The following is a 23,740-nucleotide window of genomic DNA, read 5'->3' on the forward strand; positions in this document are numbered from 1 at the left end:
ATAGATAAAAAGTGAAAGATGGAAAATAAACCACACTAACACTAATCAAACACAATTCATGTATCATTCCATTTGTGTGACAATATAGGAAAACAAAACAGAGTGACAGAGAGCAGTTTAGTGGTTGCCTAGTTCCAAAGATTAGAGGAATGTATTGACTACAAATGGTACATTTAAACTTTTTGGAGTGATGGAATTGTTCTGCAGCTTGATAGTGATGGTAGCTATAGAACTGTATGTATTTGTCAAAGTTCAGCAACTATTGTACTTAAAATCGATGTTTGAAATTTGTACCTCAATAAAGATAATGAAAGGAGGAGGGAGATAGAGACAGAGAGGGAGAGGGAGGGAAGAAGGAAAGGAGGGAGTAATAAAGAGGAGACAAAAAGAAACAGAGAAGAAAAGAAATTAAACATTTTATTTTCAAAAACTTCAGTCACCTCTTTAAGAGTAGTTTCCACTGGCCCTTCATTCCATTATGTAAAATATTTTAGTCCTTTTTTCTGATCCTTATTTTCTACCCATATCTACACTCTGAGGGTCTTATTTTCCACCTCAAGAACTTTATCAAGCTGTTGTACTAAGCAAAGATAACTATATCCCAAAGAGAAATTCTGGCACCAGCTGATGATGTGAAACTTCCAACTAATTAAACGAGGAATAGCCTCAGAAGAAACTGTCCCTCTCCTTGCTGTCTTTGACACCAACATATGCACTTCCTGACCTCACTTGCTCCATCTCTAGCCACATCTTCCTTTTGTTGTTGAAAGCCACACCCAACCCTCTGTACTGCTTTTACTCTTCAGCATCATAGTTCCCTTTCTTCAATAAGGAAGACCAATTTCTATATCCTCCCCCTTCTCCCACCAGTAGGAAAAGTTGAATACACATGAAATTATTACCATAGGCCTTTGGGTTCACAAAAGACCAAAATAAGATGTGAACTTCAGAGGGTGGATACATTTCATATTCATAAGGACAACAGACTGCATGAGGAGCTAGACTGTAAGACTCTGGAGAAAGAGTTAGGATAATCAGATGGTGGAGCTGTGATAAATTGATAAAACAGGGCTGAGGGTATTAAAAAGACATGAAATACAGAACAAAACAATGTATAAATAGATATGAATGTACTTACATCACGTGCTAACAGGTGATTTAATATAAGATGTCTCATCTATGGACTGGGAGAAAATATTTGCAAACAATGTGACTGATGAGGGCTTAATCTCCAAAACATACAAACAGCTCATACAACTCAATAACAATAACAACAACAACAACAAAAACCAAAAATGAGCAGAAGACCTAAACAGACTTTTCTCCAAAGAGGATAAACAGATGGCCAAAAAGTACATGAAAAGATACTCTGCATCATTAATTGTTAGAGAAATGCAAATCAAAACTACCATAAGGTATCATCTCACACTGGTCAGAATGGCCATCATCAAAAAGTCTACAAATAATAAATGCTGGAGAGGGTGAAAAAGGAAACCTCCTAACTGTTGGTGGAAATGTATATTGGTGCAGCAACTATGGAAAACAGTATGGAAGTTCCTTAACTAAAAATAGAGTTGCCATATGATCCTGCAATCCCACTCTTGGGCATATATCCATAGAAAACTCTAGTTGGAAAAGATACATGCACCCCAAAATTCATTGCACCACTACTTACAATAGCCGAGATGTGGAAGCAACCTAAAAGTCCATTGACAGATGAATGGATACAGAAGATGTGGTATATATATATTCAACCATAAAAAAGGAAAGAAGTGTTGCCATTCACAGCAACATAGATGCAACTAAAGATTATCATATTAAGTGAAGAAATAAATCAAAGACAAATATCATATAATATCACTTACATGTGGAATCTAAAAAAACCAATACAAATGAATTTATTTACAAAACAGAAAGAGACTCATAGATATGAAAAACAAATTTATGGTTACCAAAGGGGAAAAGAGGTGTGTGTGGGGGGGATAAATTAGCAGATCCAAATATTATATATAAAAGTAGATAAGCAATGAGGTCCTACTTTATAGCACAAGGAATTATATTCAATATCCTAAATAAACCATAACTGATAGAATCTGAATATATATGTATATAATTGAATCACACTGCTGTACACAAGAAACTAACACAATACTGTAAAAACAACTATACTTTATTAAAAAATAATTTTTAAAACTATAAGAAATATTACCAAGCCCCATAGAGAAAATATAATCATTCTTATATTCTGAGATGATATCCTGATCAAAGGTGATTCACTTCTCTGACTATATTTAAATAATAATTATTTAGATATGCTGGAAAATTAACTTGCTAACCTTTAAATAATATACCGGTAACATTTTTTGTTCACTTCAGATTACCATGGACTCAAAGCCTTTATAATGACATAGACATAGAAGTGGATATGTCTGAATCTTTCCAAATAGTGAAGGTTTACTCTAGAACGACATATATATGTTTCACTACTTTTATTGACATATAGTTGATTTACCATGTTGTGCTAATCTCTGATATACAGAAAAGTGATTCAATTATACACATATATATACACCCTTTTTTAGTATTCTTTTCCATTACGATTTATCATAGGACATTGAAAAATTCTCTGTGCTACGCAGTAGGACCCTGTTGTTTATCCCTTCCATTTATAATAACTTATATCTACTAACCCCAACCTCTCAAATGATACCTACCCCAATCCCTTCCCCCTTGACAACCACAAGTCTGTTCTATATGTCTGTGAGTCTGTTTCTGTTTTGTAGATAGGATTCATTTGTGCCATATTTTAGATCCCACATATGTGATATCATATTTGTCTTTTTATGACTTATTTCACTTAGTATGAGAATCTCTAGTTGTGTCTATGTTGTTGCAAATGGAATTATTATGTTCTTTTTTTATAGCTGAGTAGTATTCAACTGTATATATGTACTACATCTTCTTAATCCATTCATCTGTCAATGGAATTTAGGTTGTTTCCATGTCTTGGCTATTGCGAACAGTGCTTCTACAAACATAAGGGTGCATGTAGCTTTTGCGAATTATAGTTTCGTCTGGATATATACCCAGGAGTGAGATTGCTGGATCATATGGTAATTCTATCCTTAGTTTTCTGAGAAACTTCCATACTATTTTCCATAGTGGTTGTACCAACTTAGATTCCCACCATCAGTGTAGGAGGGTTCCCTTTTCTTCACATCCTCTCTAGCATTTATTGTTTGTAGACTTAGTAATGATATGGTCATTCAGATTAGTGTGAGGTGGTACCTCATTGTAGTTTTGATTTGCATTTCTCTAATAATTAGTGGTGTTGAACATTTTTCATGTGCCTATTAGAGAAAGGCATATGTCTCTTTGTAGAGATCTTTACCCCTGATTTGAGAGTGATGAAAGGTAGGTCTCAGAAACTATCCAGGTGTTCTCATGGCTTTTATTTCTCCAGGTGCTTCTTATCCTGACCACACATTCCTTGTGGAGAAGATGGATGATGCTGTAGCCCCGGGCCAAGAATATACCTATGAGTGGAACATCAGTGAGGACAGTGGGCCCACACATAATGACCCTCCATGCCTCACACACATCTATTACTCCTATGAAAATCTCATACAGGACTTCAATTCTGGGTTGATTGGACCTCTGCTTATTTGTAAGAAAGGTAAAAAAAAAAATTCAGAATAACCAAGATATTGGATTAGTAAGGAGTGCTATAATGGAATGAAGCTTTGGAGCATCTTGGTGTCTTTTCATAAATCAAGCAGAGAGAAAAGGATGCAGAAACCAAGTCATTGCTTGACATTGATATTCAAGGAGTTGGAATCTTCCTCTCTTTCTTCAATCCCTCCTTCATCTCAGTCTTGGGAGTCTCTCCCAAGTAAATCCCTGTCTAAGAGTATGATCCATAACATTTATCCCCAGGCCAAGTTGTTCTGAAAGTATACAGCAGCCTATACTCTGCTGAGAGTATTTGTAAAGAACTTTGATTAACATATCTGAGATTTGGGTTGGTAATTTGGTCTATAAACATACAAAACTCCATGTTTCTTTCTTGTAAACAAGCTGAACACTTTGGGTGGTAGGTTTCAAACCTACTTAACTGATTTTATAAGAAATTTCATTGAATGGGCTTCTTAGGAGCAAGCTTGGATTTTCATTTTAGACCAAAATGAATTCATCTCATCTTTCATTAAAACAAACAACCACGACTAACTGTACTGTGGGAAATAATGTGATGGATTCATCATCTATCTAAATATACACACATACCAAACCTACATACATTCCTAATATAGACGATACTGCGATGATACAGAAAAAAATTAAATTTATAAAATGCTCTTCTTTTGTTTTACTATCAGCTGCATTTTCCCCTCATGAGAATGGATTATTTCTATTACTCAGCTGTAAAAAAAGACAAACTAATGTCACTGGCAGCAACGTGAATGATATTATCGATTCTCATACTAAGTGAAGTAAGCTAGAAAGACAAATACCATAAGGTATCACTTATTTGCGGAATCTAAAATATGGAACAGATGATCCTATCTAAAAAAACAGAAACCAATCATGGCCAAGGAGAACAGATTTGGGATCCCGGGGGGGGGGGGGAAAGGGGAGGGAGTGGGATGGATGGGCATTTTGGGGTTTTTTAGATGTAAACTGTTATATTTGGAATGGATGGGCAGTGGAGCCCTACTGTACAGCATAGTGAAATGTGTGTGATTGAGTCACTTTGCTGTACAACAGAACTTGAAGAAACACTGTAAATCAATAATAATTTAATAATAATAAATCATAATAAAAGAATGGATTAATCTTGACCCTCTCAAACCAGTACTCTAGTATCCTATTACACGTATTAGCAAGATGGCTGTATTAAACTTGCAGTGTGATGCTTTTACCCAATGAGCTAAGGTACCTATATATTCACTTAATGACACTGGAAGACATAGATACTTTTACTAAAGTCTTGACAGGCACTCAATATTTTCTGTCAGATCAAATTTACCTTTAAAGCCCCATTCCTCAAGGCTATCAGGTGCCAGAGAAGACAAGATGGCACTAGGATTTTAATAAGCCTTCAATCATTATTACTTAATAGATGCTATTTTTCTATAAGAATGTCTTACAGTTTTCACAGTTATTATTGGCTGCTTACCTAAAACTCTGCTAACTAGGAATATCTAATGAGAGCCTTCTATCTGGGATGCTATTAAATGTATGTCTTTTTTCATAGGCACTCTAACTGAGGATGGTATTCAGAAGATGTTTGACAAGCAATATGTATTGATGTTTGCTGTGTTTGATGAAAGTAAAAGCTGGAACCAGTCATCATCCCTAATGTACACAGTCAATGGCTATGTGAATGGGACGATGCCAGGTAACATGTGGTCTGTGCATTATCCAACAACAGTTAAAGCATCAGTACCTTTTGTCCCATTGTTTTCTTCAAGGCACTGGGGAAGTTGACCATATTCACTGTCTTTTAACTCCTAATCTGAAAGGCAATGTAATCTAGTTCAGTGGTTCTTAGTATCCTATATATTTTTTAACATGCAAGTACAACAGACAAATTAGCAGCTACCTAAGAGGAGGAGTGTGCAGTTTTATCAGATGTAGTGCTCTGAGGAGGTTTCACATTGGGCTACATCTCCAGGAAAACCTCTAGGATATCCTTCAGTGAGTTATGTGGTCCTTGCTGCATGGTGACCATGCCTTCTTCCAGAAAAGAAACCGTAAAGGACAGACTCCAAAGTTAGTCTCTACCAGGAAGGGTCAGCAAGAAGAATGCAAGGAACATACTTACAGGGGAGATGAACAAGAGATTAGGAGAAATATCCAACATACAAATACACTACCAGCATTTCAAAAGATGATGTTGAGTAATAGTCAATGGCATGTGCAATACTTTTCTCTTTTCATTTACATGTAGATTATTGTAAAAAAGAAAAATAATAAACACTTGTTTAAAAAAATTGACCTCCATCTAGACTACTCCTATGTCTCTCTGGTAGAAATGACCTGGAACCAAAGATCCCGAGGAGGAACAATGGGGAAAGTTAAAATATTATTTTATTAAATAAACCGTGCTTCAAAACACTGGGCTTTACAGAGACCATTCTTTATATCTGAAATTCACAAATAGCTTCTCTTACTGAAAAAATAAAACTTGTCGAGGGTTGAGGTCTGGACTTTGCTTTTAAATTGTACTCCATTTCATTTGATTCCATCTTCCCACCTGGGTCATTAAAGATGTACTCAAGTGACCCTGGGTTTTGATTCAGAGTTTCAAAAGTTAGTTAACTGACATATACCTTAGGACATCTGAGTTCACACCTTGCTCACTTCTCTACCTCAGTGTGGTTTTTGGCAGTTAGTTGTCTCAATGTACTTACAAAAATGGGTTAATCATTTATCCTGGTGCAGAGGATATTTATAAATTTTTTTTGTAGATAACATGTCATGTCTGGTACTATGTGCTCCAGAGGGGAGTAGTCAAAGAGAAATTGTATCTGTATCCTGCCAGAGTAAATCATCTGTATAAATACAAAGAGAAAAAAGCAAAAAAAAAAGCATGCAAAAATATCTATTGGGGCATAGAGGTTATGAATTTATAATTGAAAAAGACAGAGTAGTTGGGGCTATGAAGTGTGGCATAGGGCAATGTTATTAATAGAGACTGAGAAATAGTAATGCTTGCAAAATTGCCTTATGGAGCAGTATAAATTGAACAGATATGATAAATGCTAACACAGATGTATTAAATGCCCAACCCAATATGAGCACTGATTTGGGGCAGATAAATGCTTGCATCAAAGCTTCCTATTTTCCAGCTTCTTGTTCTCACCTATGATACCAGGAATCCCTGCCTTGTTGGAATGGTCTAAAAAAAAGACAGGTTCTTAGCCCCTCGTTGGGGAAGGCATTGATTCATGGTGCCATGATCCAGTATCAAGAGGTTAGAGATCTGAAGTTTAAAACCCAAGCCAAGGATGGAAGCCAGGGTTGGAATCTCCAACAGAGCAAATTAGCATTTTTCCAGTCACTGTGGGAACAAAGAGGGAGCCAAACAGCTTTTCAACTTAGTTCTCAGTACTTCATTTATGAAATGCTCTCAGTGGCCCAGTATAATGAGGATTTGTCCCCTGCATTTTAAGGAGATCCTATAACCCACAGAGTAACTCATTGCCTTGTCACTAAAACAATCAGCTAGTGAGTAAAGAAGCAGTATAAAACCCTTAAAGCCCCATCTTCACATCTTATTCCTCTTAGGATCAATCTGATCCCTTTCAGGATTAGATAATTAGGGCCTTAAACTCAGCTCTATTGGAAGTTCTGGCAGTTCTCTTCAGATGAACCCAGATTGGCTCTAGAGTGACCAACTACTCAGGCTTTCTCACTTCTAACTCTGAAAGTCCTGCATTCTGGGAAACTTCAGCCCTGGGTAAACCAGGATGGTTGGTCACCCACTTGCTTCTCTCTTTAGCTTTAGCAATCCCTGTGTTTCTGAACTAACATACCCCATCTCTGGACTCTATAGTAACACTTATTGTAATGAGTTGTGACTGTCTGTTTGCCGGCCGCTCAGATGTCTGCTTTTCTAGGGCCGGAACTGCAACTGGAATGTCTATACCCCCAGAACCTTGCACAATGCCTGAGGCATAGCAGGTGCTCAATATGTATCTGATGAGTGAATTTTTGGTAACAGACTGCTGACTTCCTGTTTTGGCCTCCATCTCTCCCTCTCCCTCAGATATAACAGTTTGTGCCTATGACCACATCAGTTGGCATCTGATTGGAATGAGCTCTGGGCCAGAACTGTTTTCCATTCATTTCAGTGGCCAGGTCCTGGAGCAGAACCATCATAAGGTCTCAGCCATCACTCTCGTCAGTGCCACGTCCACTACTGCAAACATGACTGTGAGCCCAGAGGGAAAGTGGCCCATATCTTCTCTCATCCCCAAACATTTTCAAGGCAAGTAATTCTTCTAACAGTCTTGCTTATGACTGTTGGATTCTTCCTTTCTAGATACTAACTCCTTCATTCTCCTTTGCCCTTTCAGGCCACCCAATTTCAGACATACATTCTTCGGACTAAATCTAAATAGAATTTAGATACTTTGCTCTTATAACTCATTAATTGGGAATGGAGAAAGTAGAGAGATTAACAAAGTTTTGTTTTGTTTTTTAAATGCTACAAAAGCCAAAGAGGCCTCTACTTCCTTGAAAGGAGAGAGGATGAAGGAAACAAAAACATACATAGAGATATTCTTTCTTGGGGTATTTAATATTCAGCTAAAGGAAAAGAACAAGGTGTTGGAACAAGTCAAACATTTGTAAATTTATAGAAGCACCAAGTGATAGAAAGTGTAAAAGTTTTAATATGAAAAGATGTAATGCAAAGATGCATGCAAAACCTGGCACAAAGAGGAACTCAATAGAAGTGTGTTAAATGGAAAAAAAAACAAAACAAAACATGGTATCTAACCATCTGAAAAATGGGCTTTAAAGAACATCAGTGGGTAAATAATCAGTCTAGGTTGTTATATGATATAAGGTAAACAAAATAACTAACTGTTCTATTACACGTTGTTGCTTTAAAACTGTTGGGAGGAGGATTCCTGTAAATATAAGTAAATATCGCTATAGGAAACCATTGTGTTACTGAAATAAAGTGTATAAAAGCAAGGCATAAGAATGAGACACTTTACGGAACCATTTCATTTTTTCTTCACACTGAACAGTCAAAATTATATTTGAAGTAGTAAAATATCCCTGGAATATAGAGTCCAAAATAATAATGAAATAAACAACAAAACTAACATTGTATAGAGGCTACGTGCTTTTTGAATTATCTTATTTAATTTTTAACAAGAATTTCATAGAGCACATAATTTTATTCCTTACAAATAAAAGGAATGGATGGTAGGAAAAATGAGAATTCAGCAAGACTTAAGTCACAAGGTTTTGAGGACTGGGAAATTACAAAAAATCCCCCCCCCACCCCCTGGAAGAGACAAAGGATAGCTTTCCAAGTTTTTTCCCTAACCCATTCTCTCTTTCTCTTGCTTTTTTATTCTTACCCCTTCTCCACTGCACTAAAAGAGCTTCAAACCATAATGTTTAAAAGCTGCCTGAGCATTACTTTCGTGGTTATTATTGAGATCTTCCACAGATTTGTTGAAAAGATATGCATTTTGATCACACTTAACTTCCTCTTTCAAATTCTTCCTTTTTCTTCATGTCCTAACTTAGCTGGGATGCAGGCTTACATAGACATTAAAAACTGTGCAAAGAAAACCAGGAAGCCTAAGAAACTAACTCGAGACCAGAGGCGGCACATCAAGAGGTGGGAATACTTCATTGCTGCAGAGGAAGTCATTTGGGACTATGCACCTATAATACCAGCAAACATGGACAAGTGAGTATGGGGGATTATTACTACTGTGCAAAGGTTCAAGACATGCTTCATAGAGTCTGAGATGTGTGGCGTGAAATGTCGTGAGTTGATAGCTTTCAGGGGGATACATGTATTGGATCCTATTCAGGTCTTCTTTTCCAAATCAGTCTGGAATTACTTCAAACTCACCAAGAGAACTCTGCATAATAACAGTAGTAGTAGTAACAACAACAAAAAATAATAATATCAACTTGTTGAATGGTTGCTATTGCCAAGAAGTGTGTTAAACTTTTCTAAGTATTTTGTTTTAACTCAATAAGTTAGAAACAGCTCTCGTTTATTTTACAGATTAGGAAATGGGAGAATAAGATTAAGAAAATTGAAATTCAAATAGCTCTTAAACACTTGAAAAATATTCACACTCACAGGGAGAAAAATATGCAAATTAAACTTTTCTGAAATACTATTTTCACCTATCAGACTCATAAGTTTAGATGACACATCTATTGGAGAGGCTATAGGAACAAGCTCTATCATGTATTGCTGGTGGAAGAGTGAATTGGAAAAGCTATTATAGAAGATAGTTTGGCAATATGTTTTAAAACTATAAATGCATACATCTTTTGACCCAGCGGTCTCACTCTTGGAATTTACTACATAGATATCCTTATTTACAGGTGAAATGATGTATACACAAGACAGTCACCACTGCACTGTTAGTAGCAGAAAAGATTAGAAACAGTCCAAAATGTCCATCAATAGGAAATTAATAAATTATGGTGCATCCATACAGTGGAATACTATGCACCTGTTTTTAAAAGGATGTAAATACTCCCTCTGTATGAATACAAAAATTCTCCAAGAGATATTTTTAAATTAAAAAGTCAAAGGGAGCAAGATGATAGAATAGCAAATCCCCCACTTGCTTCCCACCACAGCAACAATAATTTGACATCCACTCCATGAACAAAAGTGCTTTTGTGAGATCTTTGGAATCAAAGTAGGAACTTGTAAAATCCAATTGGAAGCTGAGGACAAGATGGACTGTTTTGAGAAGGCAAGTCCATGCTCAGATGGTAGGTTCACTGAGTGTGTTTCCAGCTACAAACATGGAAATAGCCTCATCCCCTTATGGACTCAGCTACAGCCCCACTTAACCTTGGTACTGCCATCAACACCATTGGACAAGGGACCCAGGAGGGGTCACACCTGTCTGTGACCTTGGAGGCTGACCTGTAGACCTCAGTATGACTGTGGACCTTAAAGCTTCCTTGTAACTAGTTCTATCCCTGTCCCAGCTCAGGAACCTGCTGGAAGTTACACTCACTCATGCCCCTGGAGACTGGCTTATAGAACTTAGGTATTGAAGTGGCCTCAGATCTTGAAGTGGCCCTGTAACCTAGCTCTAGCTCTCCAAACTGTAGTTCATGGGCAGTCATGCCCACTCAGGGACCAATCCAGTGACCAAATGTGAGCTCTCCAAAGGGCCAGATGGGAGCAATACCTATTTGTACACCTGTAACAGACTTACCATTTGCAAACCCACTGTGGACCTTGAAGTGAACTGTTATCCCAGTGCCAGCTCTACCGACCAAGGTCTGCAGGCAGTTTAATCTTCTCAGAAACCAGCTAGGGTATATGCCCACCTAAGCCCCTGGTAAAAGGCTTGCCAACCACAAGTGCTGCTGCAGGTCCAGCAGCAACCACGTGACCTGGTTCCAACCTCCTTTGACTATGATCCTAGAGGCAATTCCATCAGCCTGAATACCTGTCAGGAGAAGGTCTTTACCTGCCAAAATCTTTCTGTAAAGACTGGAATATGGTGTTTTTTCCTTAAAATGCACAAATACCAACACAAGGCTATGTACATCACAAAGAATCTGGCATACCACATCACCAAAGGAAACTAATAGAGCTCAAGTAACCAATGTGAAAGAAATGGAAATCTACAAACTGCCTGAGAAAAATCCAAAATAATCAGGTTAAAGAATCAGTGAGGTACGAGATAACATAGGCGACTAAATGAAATCAGGAAAACAATGCGTGAATAATATAAGAAGTTTAATAAAGAAATAGAAACTGGAGGAGTTCCTGTCACGGCACAGTGGAAACAAATCCGACTAGAAACTACGAGGTTGCAGGTTCGATCCCTGGCCTCACTCAGCAGGTTAAGGATCCAGTGTTTCTGTGAGCTGTAGTATAGGTGAGCCACAGCAGCTCTGATTAGACCCCCAGCCTGGGAACCTCCATATGCCTTGGGTGTGGCCCTATAAAGACAAAGGACCAAAAAAAAAAAAAAAAAAAAAAAAGGAAAGAAAAGAAAAAAGAAAAAAAGAAAAAGAAGACATAGAAACTGGAGTTCCCACTGTGGTGCAGTAGGATTTATGGAATCTCTACAGCACCGGGATGCAGGTTCAATCCCTGACCTGGCACAGTGGGTTAAAGGATCCAGCATTGCTGCAGCTGCAGTGTAGGCCACAACTGAGGCTCAGATCTGATCTCTGGCTCAGGAACTGCATATGCTGCAAGGAAGCCAAAAAAAGAAAAATGAAAGAAATAGAAATCATAAAAAAATAACCAAACAGAAATCCTGGAACTGAAAAATATAATGACAGAACTGAAAAGTTCAGTAGAGAGCTTCAATAGCATATTCTATCACTTTAGCTTTAGGACACATATAGATTAAAAGTGAAGGGATGAAAAAGACAAGGTCACCATATAATGATACAGGGTCAACTCATTAAAAGATTATAACAATTATGAGTATATATGTACCCGACATTGGAGCACACAAATATGTGAAGCAAATATTAACATATTAATTAATGAAAAAGTAAATAGCAATACAATAATAGTAGGGAACTTGAATATGCCACTTTAAATAATGGATAGATTACCCAGACATAAAATCAATAAGAAAGCAGTGGAACTGAATAACACTATAAACCAAATGGACCTAACAGATGTATAAAGAGCATTCCACCCAACAAAAGAAAATGTATTCTTCTCAGATGCACAGGGAACATTCTCTAGGATTTATCATAACATATTGTCCACAAAACATCAACAAATTAAGAATATTAAAATTATATCAAGTATCTTTTCTGATCGCAATGGTATGAAACTAGAAATCAATTACAGAAGAAACTCAGAAAAGTCTCAAATATGTGGAAATTAAACAATAATCTCCTGAACAACTAATGAGTCAAAGAATAAATCAAATGGGAAATCAAAATATATCTTGAGACAAATGAAAATGGAAACACAGCATACTAGAACTTATAGAATATAGTAAAAGCAATTGTAGGAGGAAAGTTTATAGGAATAAATGTCTACATTTAAAACAGAGAGAGAGAGAAAGAGAGCAAGAAGGAAGGAAGGGAGGGAAAAAAAAGAAAGAAAGAAAGGTCTCAAGTAAACAACCTAACTTTATACCTCAAGTAACTAGCAAACTAAGCCCAAAGTTAGCAGAAAGAAGGAAATAAAAAGAAAAAATAAATGAGTTAGAGACTAGAAATACAATAGAAAAGATCAATATAACCAAGAGTTAATTTGTTAACAGATAAACAATATTCACAAATCTTTAGCTAGACTAAGCAAGGGAGAAAAAGAGAGGACTCAAATAAATGAGATTATAAATTTAAAAAGGAAACATTACAAGTGATACCACAGAAATGCAAAGGATGATGAGAGACTACCATGAACAATTACATGCCAACAAATTGGGTAACTAGAAGAAAGGAAAAATTTCCTAGAAACATACATCCTACTACTATGATTCTTTACTGAATCACAAAGAAATTGAAAATCTGAATATACCAATAACAAGTGACAATATTGAATCAATAATAAAACCCTCCAAACAAAGAAGCCCAGGATCAGATAGCTTCATGGGTTGTATTATACACTGATCTTCAAACTCCTCCCAAACATTAAAGAGTAGGGAATACTTCCAAACTTATTTTACAAGGCAATCATTGCCCACATACCAAAACCAGATAAGGACATTACAAGAAATAAAGTACAGACCAATATCCCTGATGAATATAGATGCCAAAAATATCAAAACATTAGTGAACTGAATTCAACAGCACATTAAAATTTTCATAAACCATGGTCAAGTGAGATTTATACCTGAGATTCAAGGAAAGTTCAATAAATATGATACACCACATTAAAAAATGACTAATAAAAATTATATCATCATCTCAATAGATGCCCAAAAATGCACTGTATAACAAACCAAAAGCTAACATCATACTCAGTGAAAACTTTTCCTCTGATATCAGGAAAAGACAAGGGTGCCAATTCTTGCCACTTTCATTTAGCATGGTACTGGAAATCTGGCAAGAAAAGGCATCCTCATCAGAAAAGAAGTAAAATTGTCTCTATTTGCAGATAATGTGCCTTGATATATTGAAAAATCGTTAAGATTCTACCAAAAATATATTAGAATAAAGGAATTTAGTAAGTTGCAGGAGACAAAATGAACACAATTATGATCAGCTGCATTTATACACACAAACAACCTATCCAAGATAGAAATTAAGAAAACAATCCATTTACAATAGAATTTTTACAAAGAATAAAATACTCTGGAGTTCCTGTCATGGCACAGTGGGTTAAGAATCCGACTTCAATGGCTCAGGTTACTGTGGAGGCGCAGGTTCAATCCCTGGCCCAGTGCAGTGGGTTAAACGATCTCGTTGCTGCAGCTAGAGCATAGGCTGTGGCTCAGATTCATTTCCTGGCCTGGGAACTTCTATATGCCATGGGTTCAGCCATAAAAAACAAACAAACCACCCCAAACCCTGTTGGAGCTACCCCCAGAGTTGGCAAAATTTGAGATAAGAAAATAAAACAAATCAATCTAATCAGAAGATTCTCCTATGATCTTAACTGGGAGAAGTTTAATAGACAAATTTGAGGTGACTGATATAATACTTATATATATTTTCTTTGGAAAGAAGTCAGTCGAGGCCTTTTGCCCATTTTTTAATCAGGCCATTTTTGTTTGTTTTGCCACTGAGTTATATGATTTCCTGTTGTTTTTTTTTCAGTAACCATTTTTTCAATTGAAATATAGTTAATTCACATTATATTAGCTTCAGATGTACAGCAAAGTGATCTAGTTACACACATGCATATACTTTTTTAGATTCTTTTCCATAATAGATTATTGCCAGATGTTGAATGTATTTCCCTGTGCTCTGCAGTAGGTTCTTGTTGTTTATCTGTTTTATACATAGTAGTGTATATATGTTAATCCCACACTCCTAATTTATAACCCCACTATTCCCTCTGGTAACCATGAGTTTGTTTTCTATGTCTATGGGTCTGTTTTTGTTTTTTAAGTTCATTTAAATAATTTTTTAAGATTCTGCACACGTGATATCATATGATATTTATCTTTCATGTAAGTTCCTCTTATATTTTAGATATTAACCTCTGGTCAGATATATGGTTTACAAATATTTCTCCTGTAGATTATCTTTTCATTTTGTTGATTGTTTCTTTTGCTGTGATTATAGTCAAGGAGTCATTCACAAGGGCACTAAGAGTACAAAATGGGGAAAGAAAATCTGTTCAATAAATGATGATGGAAAAACTGGATATCCACATGCAAAAAATAAAATTAGACGCTTAGCTTACCACATTAAAAAAATCAACTGTAAATAAATTAAAGACTTAAATGTAATACTTGAAACCATAAAACTCCTAGAAGAAAACAGAGAGAAAAAAGCTTCTTTGACATTGGTCTTGGCAATGATTGTTTGGATATGATACCAAAAGCACAGGTAACAAAAGCAAAAATAAACAAGTGTGGCTGTATCCAACAGGAAAACTTTTTTTTTCTTTTTTGTCTTTTTAGGGCTGCACTCATGGCATATGGAGGCCAGTGGTTGAATCAGAGCTGTGGCTGCTTGCCTACACCATAGCCACAGCAACGCAGGATCTGAGACACGTCAGTGAGCTACACAAACAGCTCATGGCAATGCGAAATCCTTAACCCATTGAACAAGGCCAGGAATCAAACCTGCATCCTCATGGATGCTAGTCAGATTTATTTCCACTGAGCCATGATGGGAACACCAAGAAATTTTATTTATTAAGACAGCAGATGTTAAGTGTTCTCACCACAAAAAAATTTTTTTTTCCCCTCTGTACAGCAAGGGGGTCAGGTTATCCTTACATGTATACATTGCAATTACATTTTTCCCCCACCCTTTGTTCTGTTGCAACATGAGTATCTAGACATAGTTCTCAATGCTATTCAGTAGGATCTCCTTGTAAATCTATTCTAAGTTGTGTCTGATAATCCCAAGCTCCCGATCCCTCCCACTGCCCCCCCACCATCAGGCAGCCACAAGTCTTTTCTCCAAGTCCATGATTTTCTTTTCTGAGGAGATGTTCATTTGTGCTGGATATTAGATTCCAGTTATAAGTGATATCATATGGTATTTGTCTTTGTCTTTCTGGCTCATTTCACTCAGGATGAGATTCTCTAGTTCCATCCATGTTGCTGCAAATGGCATTATGTCATTCTTTTTTATGGCTGAGTAGTATTCCATTGTGTATATATACCACCTCTTCCGAATCCAATCATCTGTCGATGGACATTTGGGTTGTTTCCATGTCCTGGCTATTGTGAATAGTGCTAAAAATAGTAAGTAGATGAGGTGATAGAAGTGGTAATTAGTTTGACCGCGGTAATCTTATATATACATATACAAATAGTTATGATGTACATTTCTTTTTTTTTTTTTCCCACTGTACAGCAAGGGGGTCAGGTTATCCTTACATGTATACATTACAATTACATTTTTTCCCCCACCCTTTGTTCTGTTGCAACATGAGTATCTAGACATAGTTCTCAATGCTATTCAGCAGGATCTCCTTGTAAATCTATTCTAAGTTGTGTCTGATAAGCCCAAGCTCCCGCTCCCTCCCACTCCCTCCCCCTCCCATCAGGCAGCCACAAGTCTCTTCTCCAAGTCCAAATATATACATTTGTCAGTTATACATCAATAAAGCTGGAAAAAATGCAAAAAAAAAGGCAAGGTGTAGCACAGAATATATAAATAGCTACCTTTTGTTAAAGGAGAGGATAAGAATATTTATATTTTCAAGTCACATTTGTATAAAGATCCTCTGGAATTATACACATGGAATTAATATACGTGAATATTTAGAAAACACAGGAATAGCTAAGGAAGGGGAGTTGAGATTGAAATCCAGGACTCTCTAGAAACAGTCAGTGCTTTTTATTCTATAAAATAAATGCATAAAATGAATAAACTCTGTCATGGGGTTTCTGCTTATTAAGACAATAAAAAGGACAAAGGGGGAAAGAGGTTCATTTGCTGCCCCCCCAATCGTTTATTCCAATAGGAATAGAAAATGGGTGAAAATGGTTGGTTTTCAGTTGGCACCAGGATTAGGTGGATGGTGGAAAGGACAACCCAACATCACAGAACTATGTCTAATAAAGACAGTAGAAGCTTTCTGGAATGGGAAAGTGCTTTCGGAGACTGGAAAGCTGATAAGATACCATAAACTAAATGATAAGAAAGACTTAAGAAAAATTCATAGTGTATCTTACTTATCCTTTCATAAGTTAGACCTTTCAGCGATAGGTAAGGTCTACACTAGCAACCAGGGTGACAGGAAGATCCTGCTTCTAATCATGATTATAACTGTATCAGCAGTAGAAGAGACATATTGGAGGTTCCCAGTTTTTCAACTACAGAGAAGATACGGAGATTTTGTGAATCACGTTAGGTTTTTTTGGTTTTTGTGTTTTTTTTTTTTTTTGTTTAATAAAACTGTCATTTTAGCTAATTCAAGAGGAGAACTTCTAAGCATATGGGTTCCCCCATCCTACTGGGAGGTCTTTACTTGAGAACATTATTTATTTATTTATTTATTTATTTATTTATTTTATTTCCCCACTGTACAGCAAGGGGGTCAGGTTATCCTTACATGTATACATTGCAATTACATTTTTCCCCCACCCTTTCTTCTGTTGCAACATGAGTATCTAGACATAGTTTTCAATGCTATTCAGCAGGATCTCCTTGTAAATCTATTCTAGGTTGTGTCTGATAAGCTCCAGCTCCCGATCCCTCCCACTCCCTCCCCCTCCCATCAGGCAGCCACAAGTCTCTTCTCCAAGTCCATGATTTTCTTTTCTGAGGAGATGTTCATTTGTGCTGGATATTAGATTCCAGTTATAAGTGATATCATATGGTATTTGTCTTTTTCTGGCTCATTTCACTCAGGATGAGATTCTCTAGTTCCATCCATGTTGCTGCAAATGGCATTATGTCGTTCTTTTTTATGGCTGAGTAGTATTCCATTGTGTATATATACCACCTCTTCCGAATCCAATCATCTGTCGATGGACATTTGGGTTGTTTCCATGTCCTGGCTATTGTGAATAGTGCTGCAATGAACATGCGGGTGCACGTGTCTCTTTTAAGTAGAGCTTTGTCCGGATAGATGCCCAAGAGTGGGATTGCGGGGTCATATGGAAGTTCTATGTATAGCTTTCTAAGGTATCTCCAAACTGTTCTCCATAGTGGCTGTACCAGTTGACATTCCCACCAGCAGTGCAGGAGGGTTCCCTTTTCTCCACAGCCCCTCCAGCACTTGTTATTTGTGGATTTATTAATGATGGCCATTCTGACTGGTGTGAGGTGGTATCTCATGGTAGTTTTGATTTGCATTTCTCTTATAGTCAGCGATGTTGAGCATTTTTTCATGTGTTTGTTGGCCATCTGTATATCTTCTTTGGAGAAATGTCTATTCAGGTCTTTTGCCCATTTTTCCATTGATTGATTGGTTTTTTTGCTGTTGGGTTGTAGAAGTTGTTTGTATATTCTAGAGATTAAGCCCTTGTCGGTTGCATCATTTGAAGCTATTTTCTCCCATTCTGTAAGTTGTCTTTTTGTTTTCTTTTGGGTTTCCTTTGCTGTGCAAAAGCTTTTCAGTTTGATGAGGTCCCATGGGTTTATTTTTGCTCTAATTTCTATTGCTTTGGGAGACTGACCTGAGAAAATATTCATGATGTTGATGTCCGAGAGTGTTTTGCCTATGTTCTCTTCTAGGAGTTTGATGATGTCCTGTCGTATATTTAAGTCTTTCAGCCATTTGGAGTTTATTTTTGTGCATGGTGTGAGGGTGTGTTCTAGTTTCATTGCTTTGCATGCAGCTGTCCAGGTTTCCCAGCAATGCTTGCTGAATAGACTTTCTTTTTCCCATTTTATGGAGAACATTATTTAATCTCCTGAATTTTATTTCACTTTAAGAAAATACAGGTCTCTGCATTTGGATAACTTCTCAAACCAGATTGGAAAACATTATAAGAAGGTTGTCTACAAACAGTACCAAGATGAGTCTTTCACCAAACGTCTGGAGAATTCCAATAACAAAGAAGATGGAATCTTGGGCCCTGTTATCAGAGCCCAGGTCAGAGACACACTAAAAGTAAGTAACAGAAATATAGAACCATGGGTGAATTAAATCATGAAAAACAGATTGTAAATACTGGTTATTTGTTTGTTCTTTTAATGTAGCCACATGATTTTTAATTCGAATGCAGCTTTTAGTTTTTGCTTAGTATTTGCACCTTTTACAGCCTATCTCATAATACAAAGAATCTGAGACAATTTATCAAGTTAAAAAGGACTAAACACATGAGTCAGGATAATATGGCAGGATTGAGATAAGTATAATGAAACACATACCACATGCTCTTAGAATGTCTTCAAATTTTGTCCTAAGCTTTCTAGCAGCCAAAGTAAAAAGGGAAATAGGTGAGGACAAAATTCATAGTAGTCATAAAAAAAGCAGTTTCCCCTGCTACTGGGATACTGTATGATGTAGTGGATAGAATCCTTGATAAAATCCCTACAACTACTACAATAAATTTAAAATTTGCATAGTTTTTTAAAATAATGTTTCTCATTGTAGCTGAGAACATACCCCAATTGAGTGAAAACAATTCATCGATGTGGTCTAGGTATGTAGTTCTCTGATGACTGGTCTCTGATGAAGGTATATTTGATATGTACCAAGAGCACTCAGTGTTCATCAAACAATTTTCCTTAAATATTTTGTCACATCACAACCTTATTTTTTTATAAGACCTAGACAGCCGAGAATTAAAAGTTTCAATCTTTCACAAGAATCTAGAAAGCAGATAATCTGTAAATTAAAGATTATCCAAATGTTTTGGCAAGCAACCAAGTAGAAGATAAGATTAACATTCTCTTTTGATGATTAAGGAACCTAATCAGGACTCCTGTGTGAATAATGCTCCTCCTTTCACTTCTTCGTGGGAATGAATTGAGAGGATATGGGCAAACAAGAATAATTCTATTCATTTAAAATAATAACCAAGGAAAGAAAGCAGCCTTTCTCTGTTTCTCTTTTCCTTCCCTCATTTCTGACCCTTTTTAGGTGTTCTTAGCAAGTGTAAATATACCTCATTGGAAATTTAAGATCTGGGTATTTGTCATGTCATGGCTTCAAGGACAGTAGTTCTAGGAGATCTGACAGGCTGGAGTCTGCCGAAGAGAAGAAGCAGGTTCTATGGCAGATGTGGTCCAAGCTGAAAGGAGAAGGGAAGAGGGGTGGGGACCAGCTTGGAGAGGGTGAGAAAAATGTCACTTCTAAAGTCAGACTTCTCTTTCCATTTTCCCCTTACCATGTGAGTGGAACTCTCTCACATGTATCTGTCAGGACATGGGGAGAGGTCGGTGCTCAAACAGAATTAGTTTGCACTCACGGAAACACACACACACACACACAATGCAAACACGAAACCAGCCAACAAGTGAATATGGAAAACTAGCATCCTCTATGTATTCTCACCATTGACCTTAATCCATGAAACAATGAATTTGGGTTAATTTTCTAGATTGTGTTCAAAAATATGGCCAGCCGCTCCTATAGCATTTACCCTCATGGAGTGACCTTCTCTCCTTACGAAGATGACGTCAACTCGTCCTCCACCTCAGGTTTGAACCTTTCACTTCTACTGAACGAAACTACTGACCTCTGAGAGGCTGCCATATTTTTCTACTGCTCTTCTTGCCCAGCAGTATAACTTGTACAGTCAGGTAGTCTATATGTAGGGATACCCTCAAAGTCACAACCAAACACTGCCCACTTCAGGGATTCTGTTTACCCTAATGATTACAAAATATGATGTCCTTTGTTAGTGCTGTAGTGGCCTCTAGTGGACTAATATCTCATAGCTACATACTATCCAGAGTTCTATCAAGTGGAGATTAACATAAAAAGAATATCCCATTCCCAATATTAATTGATTCTAATGAGAGCTCAATTATTTTATATTATACATTCATTTATTACTTGTTTATCTTCATGAAATGATTTTTAAAATGAAAGCAATTCTGACTATATTTTCTTTCAGACAATAACACCATGATCAGAGCAGTTCAGCCAGGGGAAACCTATACTTATAAGTGGAACATCCTAGAGTCTGATGAACCCACAGAGAATGACGCTCAGTGCTTAACAAGACCATACTACAGTAACGTGGACATCACAAGGGACATTGCCTCTGGTTTGATAGGGCTACTTCTCATTTGTAAGAGCAGATCCTTGGATAAGCGAGGCATACAGGTATTTTGTCCTTGAGGTAACCTTTCAGAAATTCTTCTGACTGTAACAGATTAGTTCTCCTTGTTAAATGATGGGGCTTTTGCTTCTAGAAAACAGAAAATATTAAGTAGTCCTCTTTAGCATGAATGTAACAATGTTTATTCCTTTAGTTACTTTGTTGTCTATTTCCATATATTCTTACAATGAAGATGGTAAATCTAGAGTGTGATACCATATTTTTTGTTGTTTCAAATTCCAGGACTGTCTGTACTGGCTCTGTGATGAGCAAGTCACTTAATTTCTCTTAATTTCTTCCCTTCATCAAACGTGTATTACCACCTCCTAAAATTTGTACAGGGTTGTTTCAGGACTCAAAGAGATACCCACTTGGTAAAAGTGTGAAGCTCTATACCAATCCTTATTATTTTTAGAGACCATCACTAGGGGAAAGGAAAGATATATCTGAAGACATAGCTTCTTATGAAATTGAACCTAGACAATGGTCTGTCTCTAGTGAGACTAAGTTACGCAGAAGAATGTGAGCAAAGATAAAGGATCTTCTGACTTTATCTTAATTGAAGAATTAAAGTCTCATATTATTAACTTAAAATTCTCAATTAGGTTACACTATAATCAAAGAATTTTCATCCCAAGGCATACAAAATTCATATATGCCTTTAAAAAAGTCAGAAATAGACTTTTGGAAAGCCTTAATTTATTGAGCTAGGAAAGGAGCCAGGTAAGGAGAGGTATACAACTTTCCTATTACATCCTTATTTATCCTTTCCAACTATTTGGAGCACAGCCAGTCAACCACTCAGATGGAAAGGTGTTCAATTACAGAGATAAACAGAATTACAGTGGCTATATTGAAACGGGATTTTTCTATTAGGATATTTTAATCTCTGAATTTTCTGATATGCTTTGTTTGCTTTTACATTTTGCCTTTGGCTTTAACAAGGGTTTCGTACATAATTGGTTCTCATAGATGCTTGAATTTGTGGCTTCATTGGCCCCAAGGGCTATGCCTTTTTGTTTGTTCGTTTGTTTTAATTTTATTGGAGTAGCGTTGACTAACAATGTTGTATTAGTTTCAGGTGTATAGCAGAGTGAACCAGTTATACATATGCGTGTATCCATTCTTTTCCCCATACAGAGCATCTATCGTATACATTAGTGTGTACATTATTTCCATCCTCCTAATTCTTTCCTTCCCACCACGATTTCCCTTGTGGTAACCATAAGTTTGGTTTTGAAATCTGTAAGTTTGTTTCTGTTTTATAAATAAGTTATTTTGCATCATTTTATTTTATTTTTTTTTGCTTTTTCTTTTCAATTGCTATTTCCCCAATACAATTTTTTTCTACTGTATAGCATGGTGACCCAGATACAAAACATGTATACATTCTATTTTCTCACATTATCATGCTCCATTATAAGTGACTAGATGTAGTTCCCAGTGCTACACAGCAGGATCTCATTGCTAATCCATTCCAAAGGCAACAGTTTGCATCTATTAACCCCAAGCTCCCAATCCACCCCATTCCCTCCCCCTCCCCCTTGGCAACCACAAGTCTATTCAACAAGTCCATGATTTTCTTTTCTGTGGAAAGGCTCATTTGTGCCATGTATTAGATTCTAGATATAAGCGATATAATATGGTATTTGTCTCTTTCTGACTTACTTCACTTAGTATGAGAGTCTCTAGTTCCATCCATGTTGCTGCAAATGGCATTATTTCATTCTTTATGGCTGAGTAGTATTCCATTGTGTTTATCTTTCTCTAACTTACTTCACTTAGTACGATAATTTCTTAGGTTTCTGAGAACTCAGTCTTGTAGGTTATTGCCTTGGATGTCATTCCCTGAACATAGCACTTTTACCCTCCAGAGGACAGCAGACATTGAGCAGAAGGCTGTGTTTGCTGTGTTTGATGAGAACAAGAGCTGGTACATTGAGGACAACATTTACAAGTTTTGTGAAAATCCTGAGAAGGTGAAACGTGATGACCCCAAGTTTTATGAGTCAAACATCATGAGCAGTAAGTCGGAGCACTCTTTTTGTCCATCAGTTTTTCACTCTTGTGGTTGAAGTGTGACCATGCTTAGAGGCAGAGGCATGGATTAGAATCTACTCACCTCTTATCCTCACTTCCAGTCCAATTTGCTGATAAAATTACTGGGTGATAGTATATCAACATTTTTATAGCAAGAGGTCAAAAGTTTGTTATCCTTAGAAGTTTTCTTTGTCTCCTACTCCAAATGTGTGTGTGTGTGTATGTATCTTTGGTTTCATGCACACATGTGCATGTGCACATGCTCTGAGCAGGGAAAAATAGGGTGAGGAGTAGGGTGGTGAGGGAAGAGGCTATAGGCTTTCATCAGAGGTATCCAGGGATTTTTGAGTGAGTGCAAGGTGAATACTCTTTATGGCCAGGACAGAAACAAGGTGAGTAATCCAAAACTGGGTTGTCAAATAAAACTAAGGCAAACTGTATATGGGGAGCCAAGAGTCTTGGAAAGTCAACCCATGATGAGTTTGAAATGAGCAGTAAGAAGTTTGGAACAGAGGAATTCCCTGAGCCAAAGTTCAGGCATTTGCTGCTGTTTTAAAGTCACCACTTAATGCCACTGCTATGGGATATCTGGGAGAAATCTCCCTGAGCCAGTTGGAAGCAAACTTCTCCAC

General features: G+C 36.9%; 1 protein-coding gene across 1 annotated transcript in view; it reads left to right on the top strand.

Annotated features, from left to right (window-relative positions):
* F5 (coagulation factor V) overlaps nt 1-23,740 on the top strand; it is an 81,329-nt gene that overhangs the window by 21,846 nt on the left and 35,743 nt on the right. The window contains 8 exon segments of the mRNA NM_214120.1: nt 3,464-3,676; nt 5,255-5,398; nt 7,772-7,993; nt 9,274-9,439; nt 18,730-18,907; nt 20,343-20,442; nt 20,862-21,073; nt 22,943-23,093. Of these exon segments, the coding sequence (NP_999285.1) occupies nt 3,464-3,676; nt 5,255-5,398; nt 7,772-7,993; nt 9,274-9,439; nt 18,730-18,907; nt 20,343-20,442; nt 20,862-21,073; nt 22,943-23,093 (1,386 nt within the window).

This window comes from Sus scrofa, chromosome 4 (genome assembly GCF_054392235.1).
Source record: "Sus scrofa isolate SSC_HxYL_T2T_F1_AM1 chromosome 4, Sscrofa_HxYL_maternal_Yorkshire_Landrace_v2.0, whole genome shotgun sequence".
In the NCBI taxonomy this organism is placed as follows: domain Eukaryota; kingdom Metazoa; phylum Chordata; class Mammalia; order Artiodactyla; family Suidae; genus Sus; species Sus scrofa.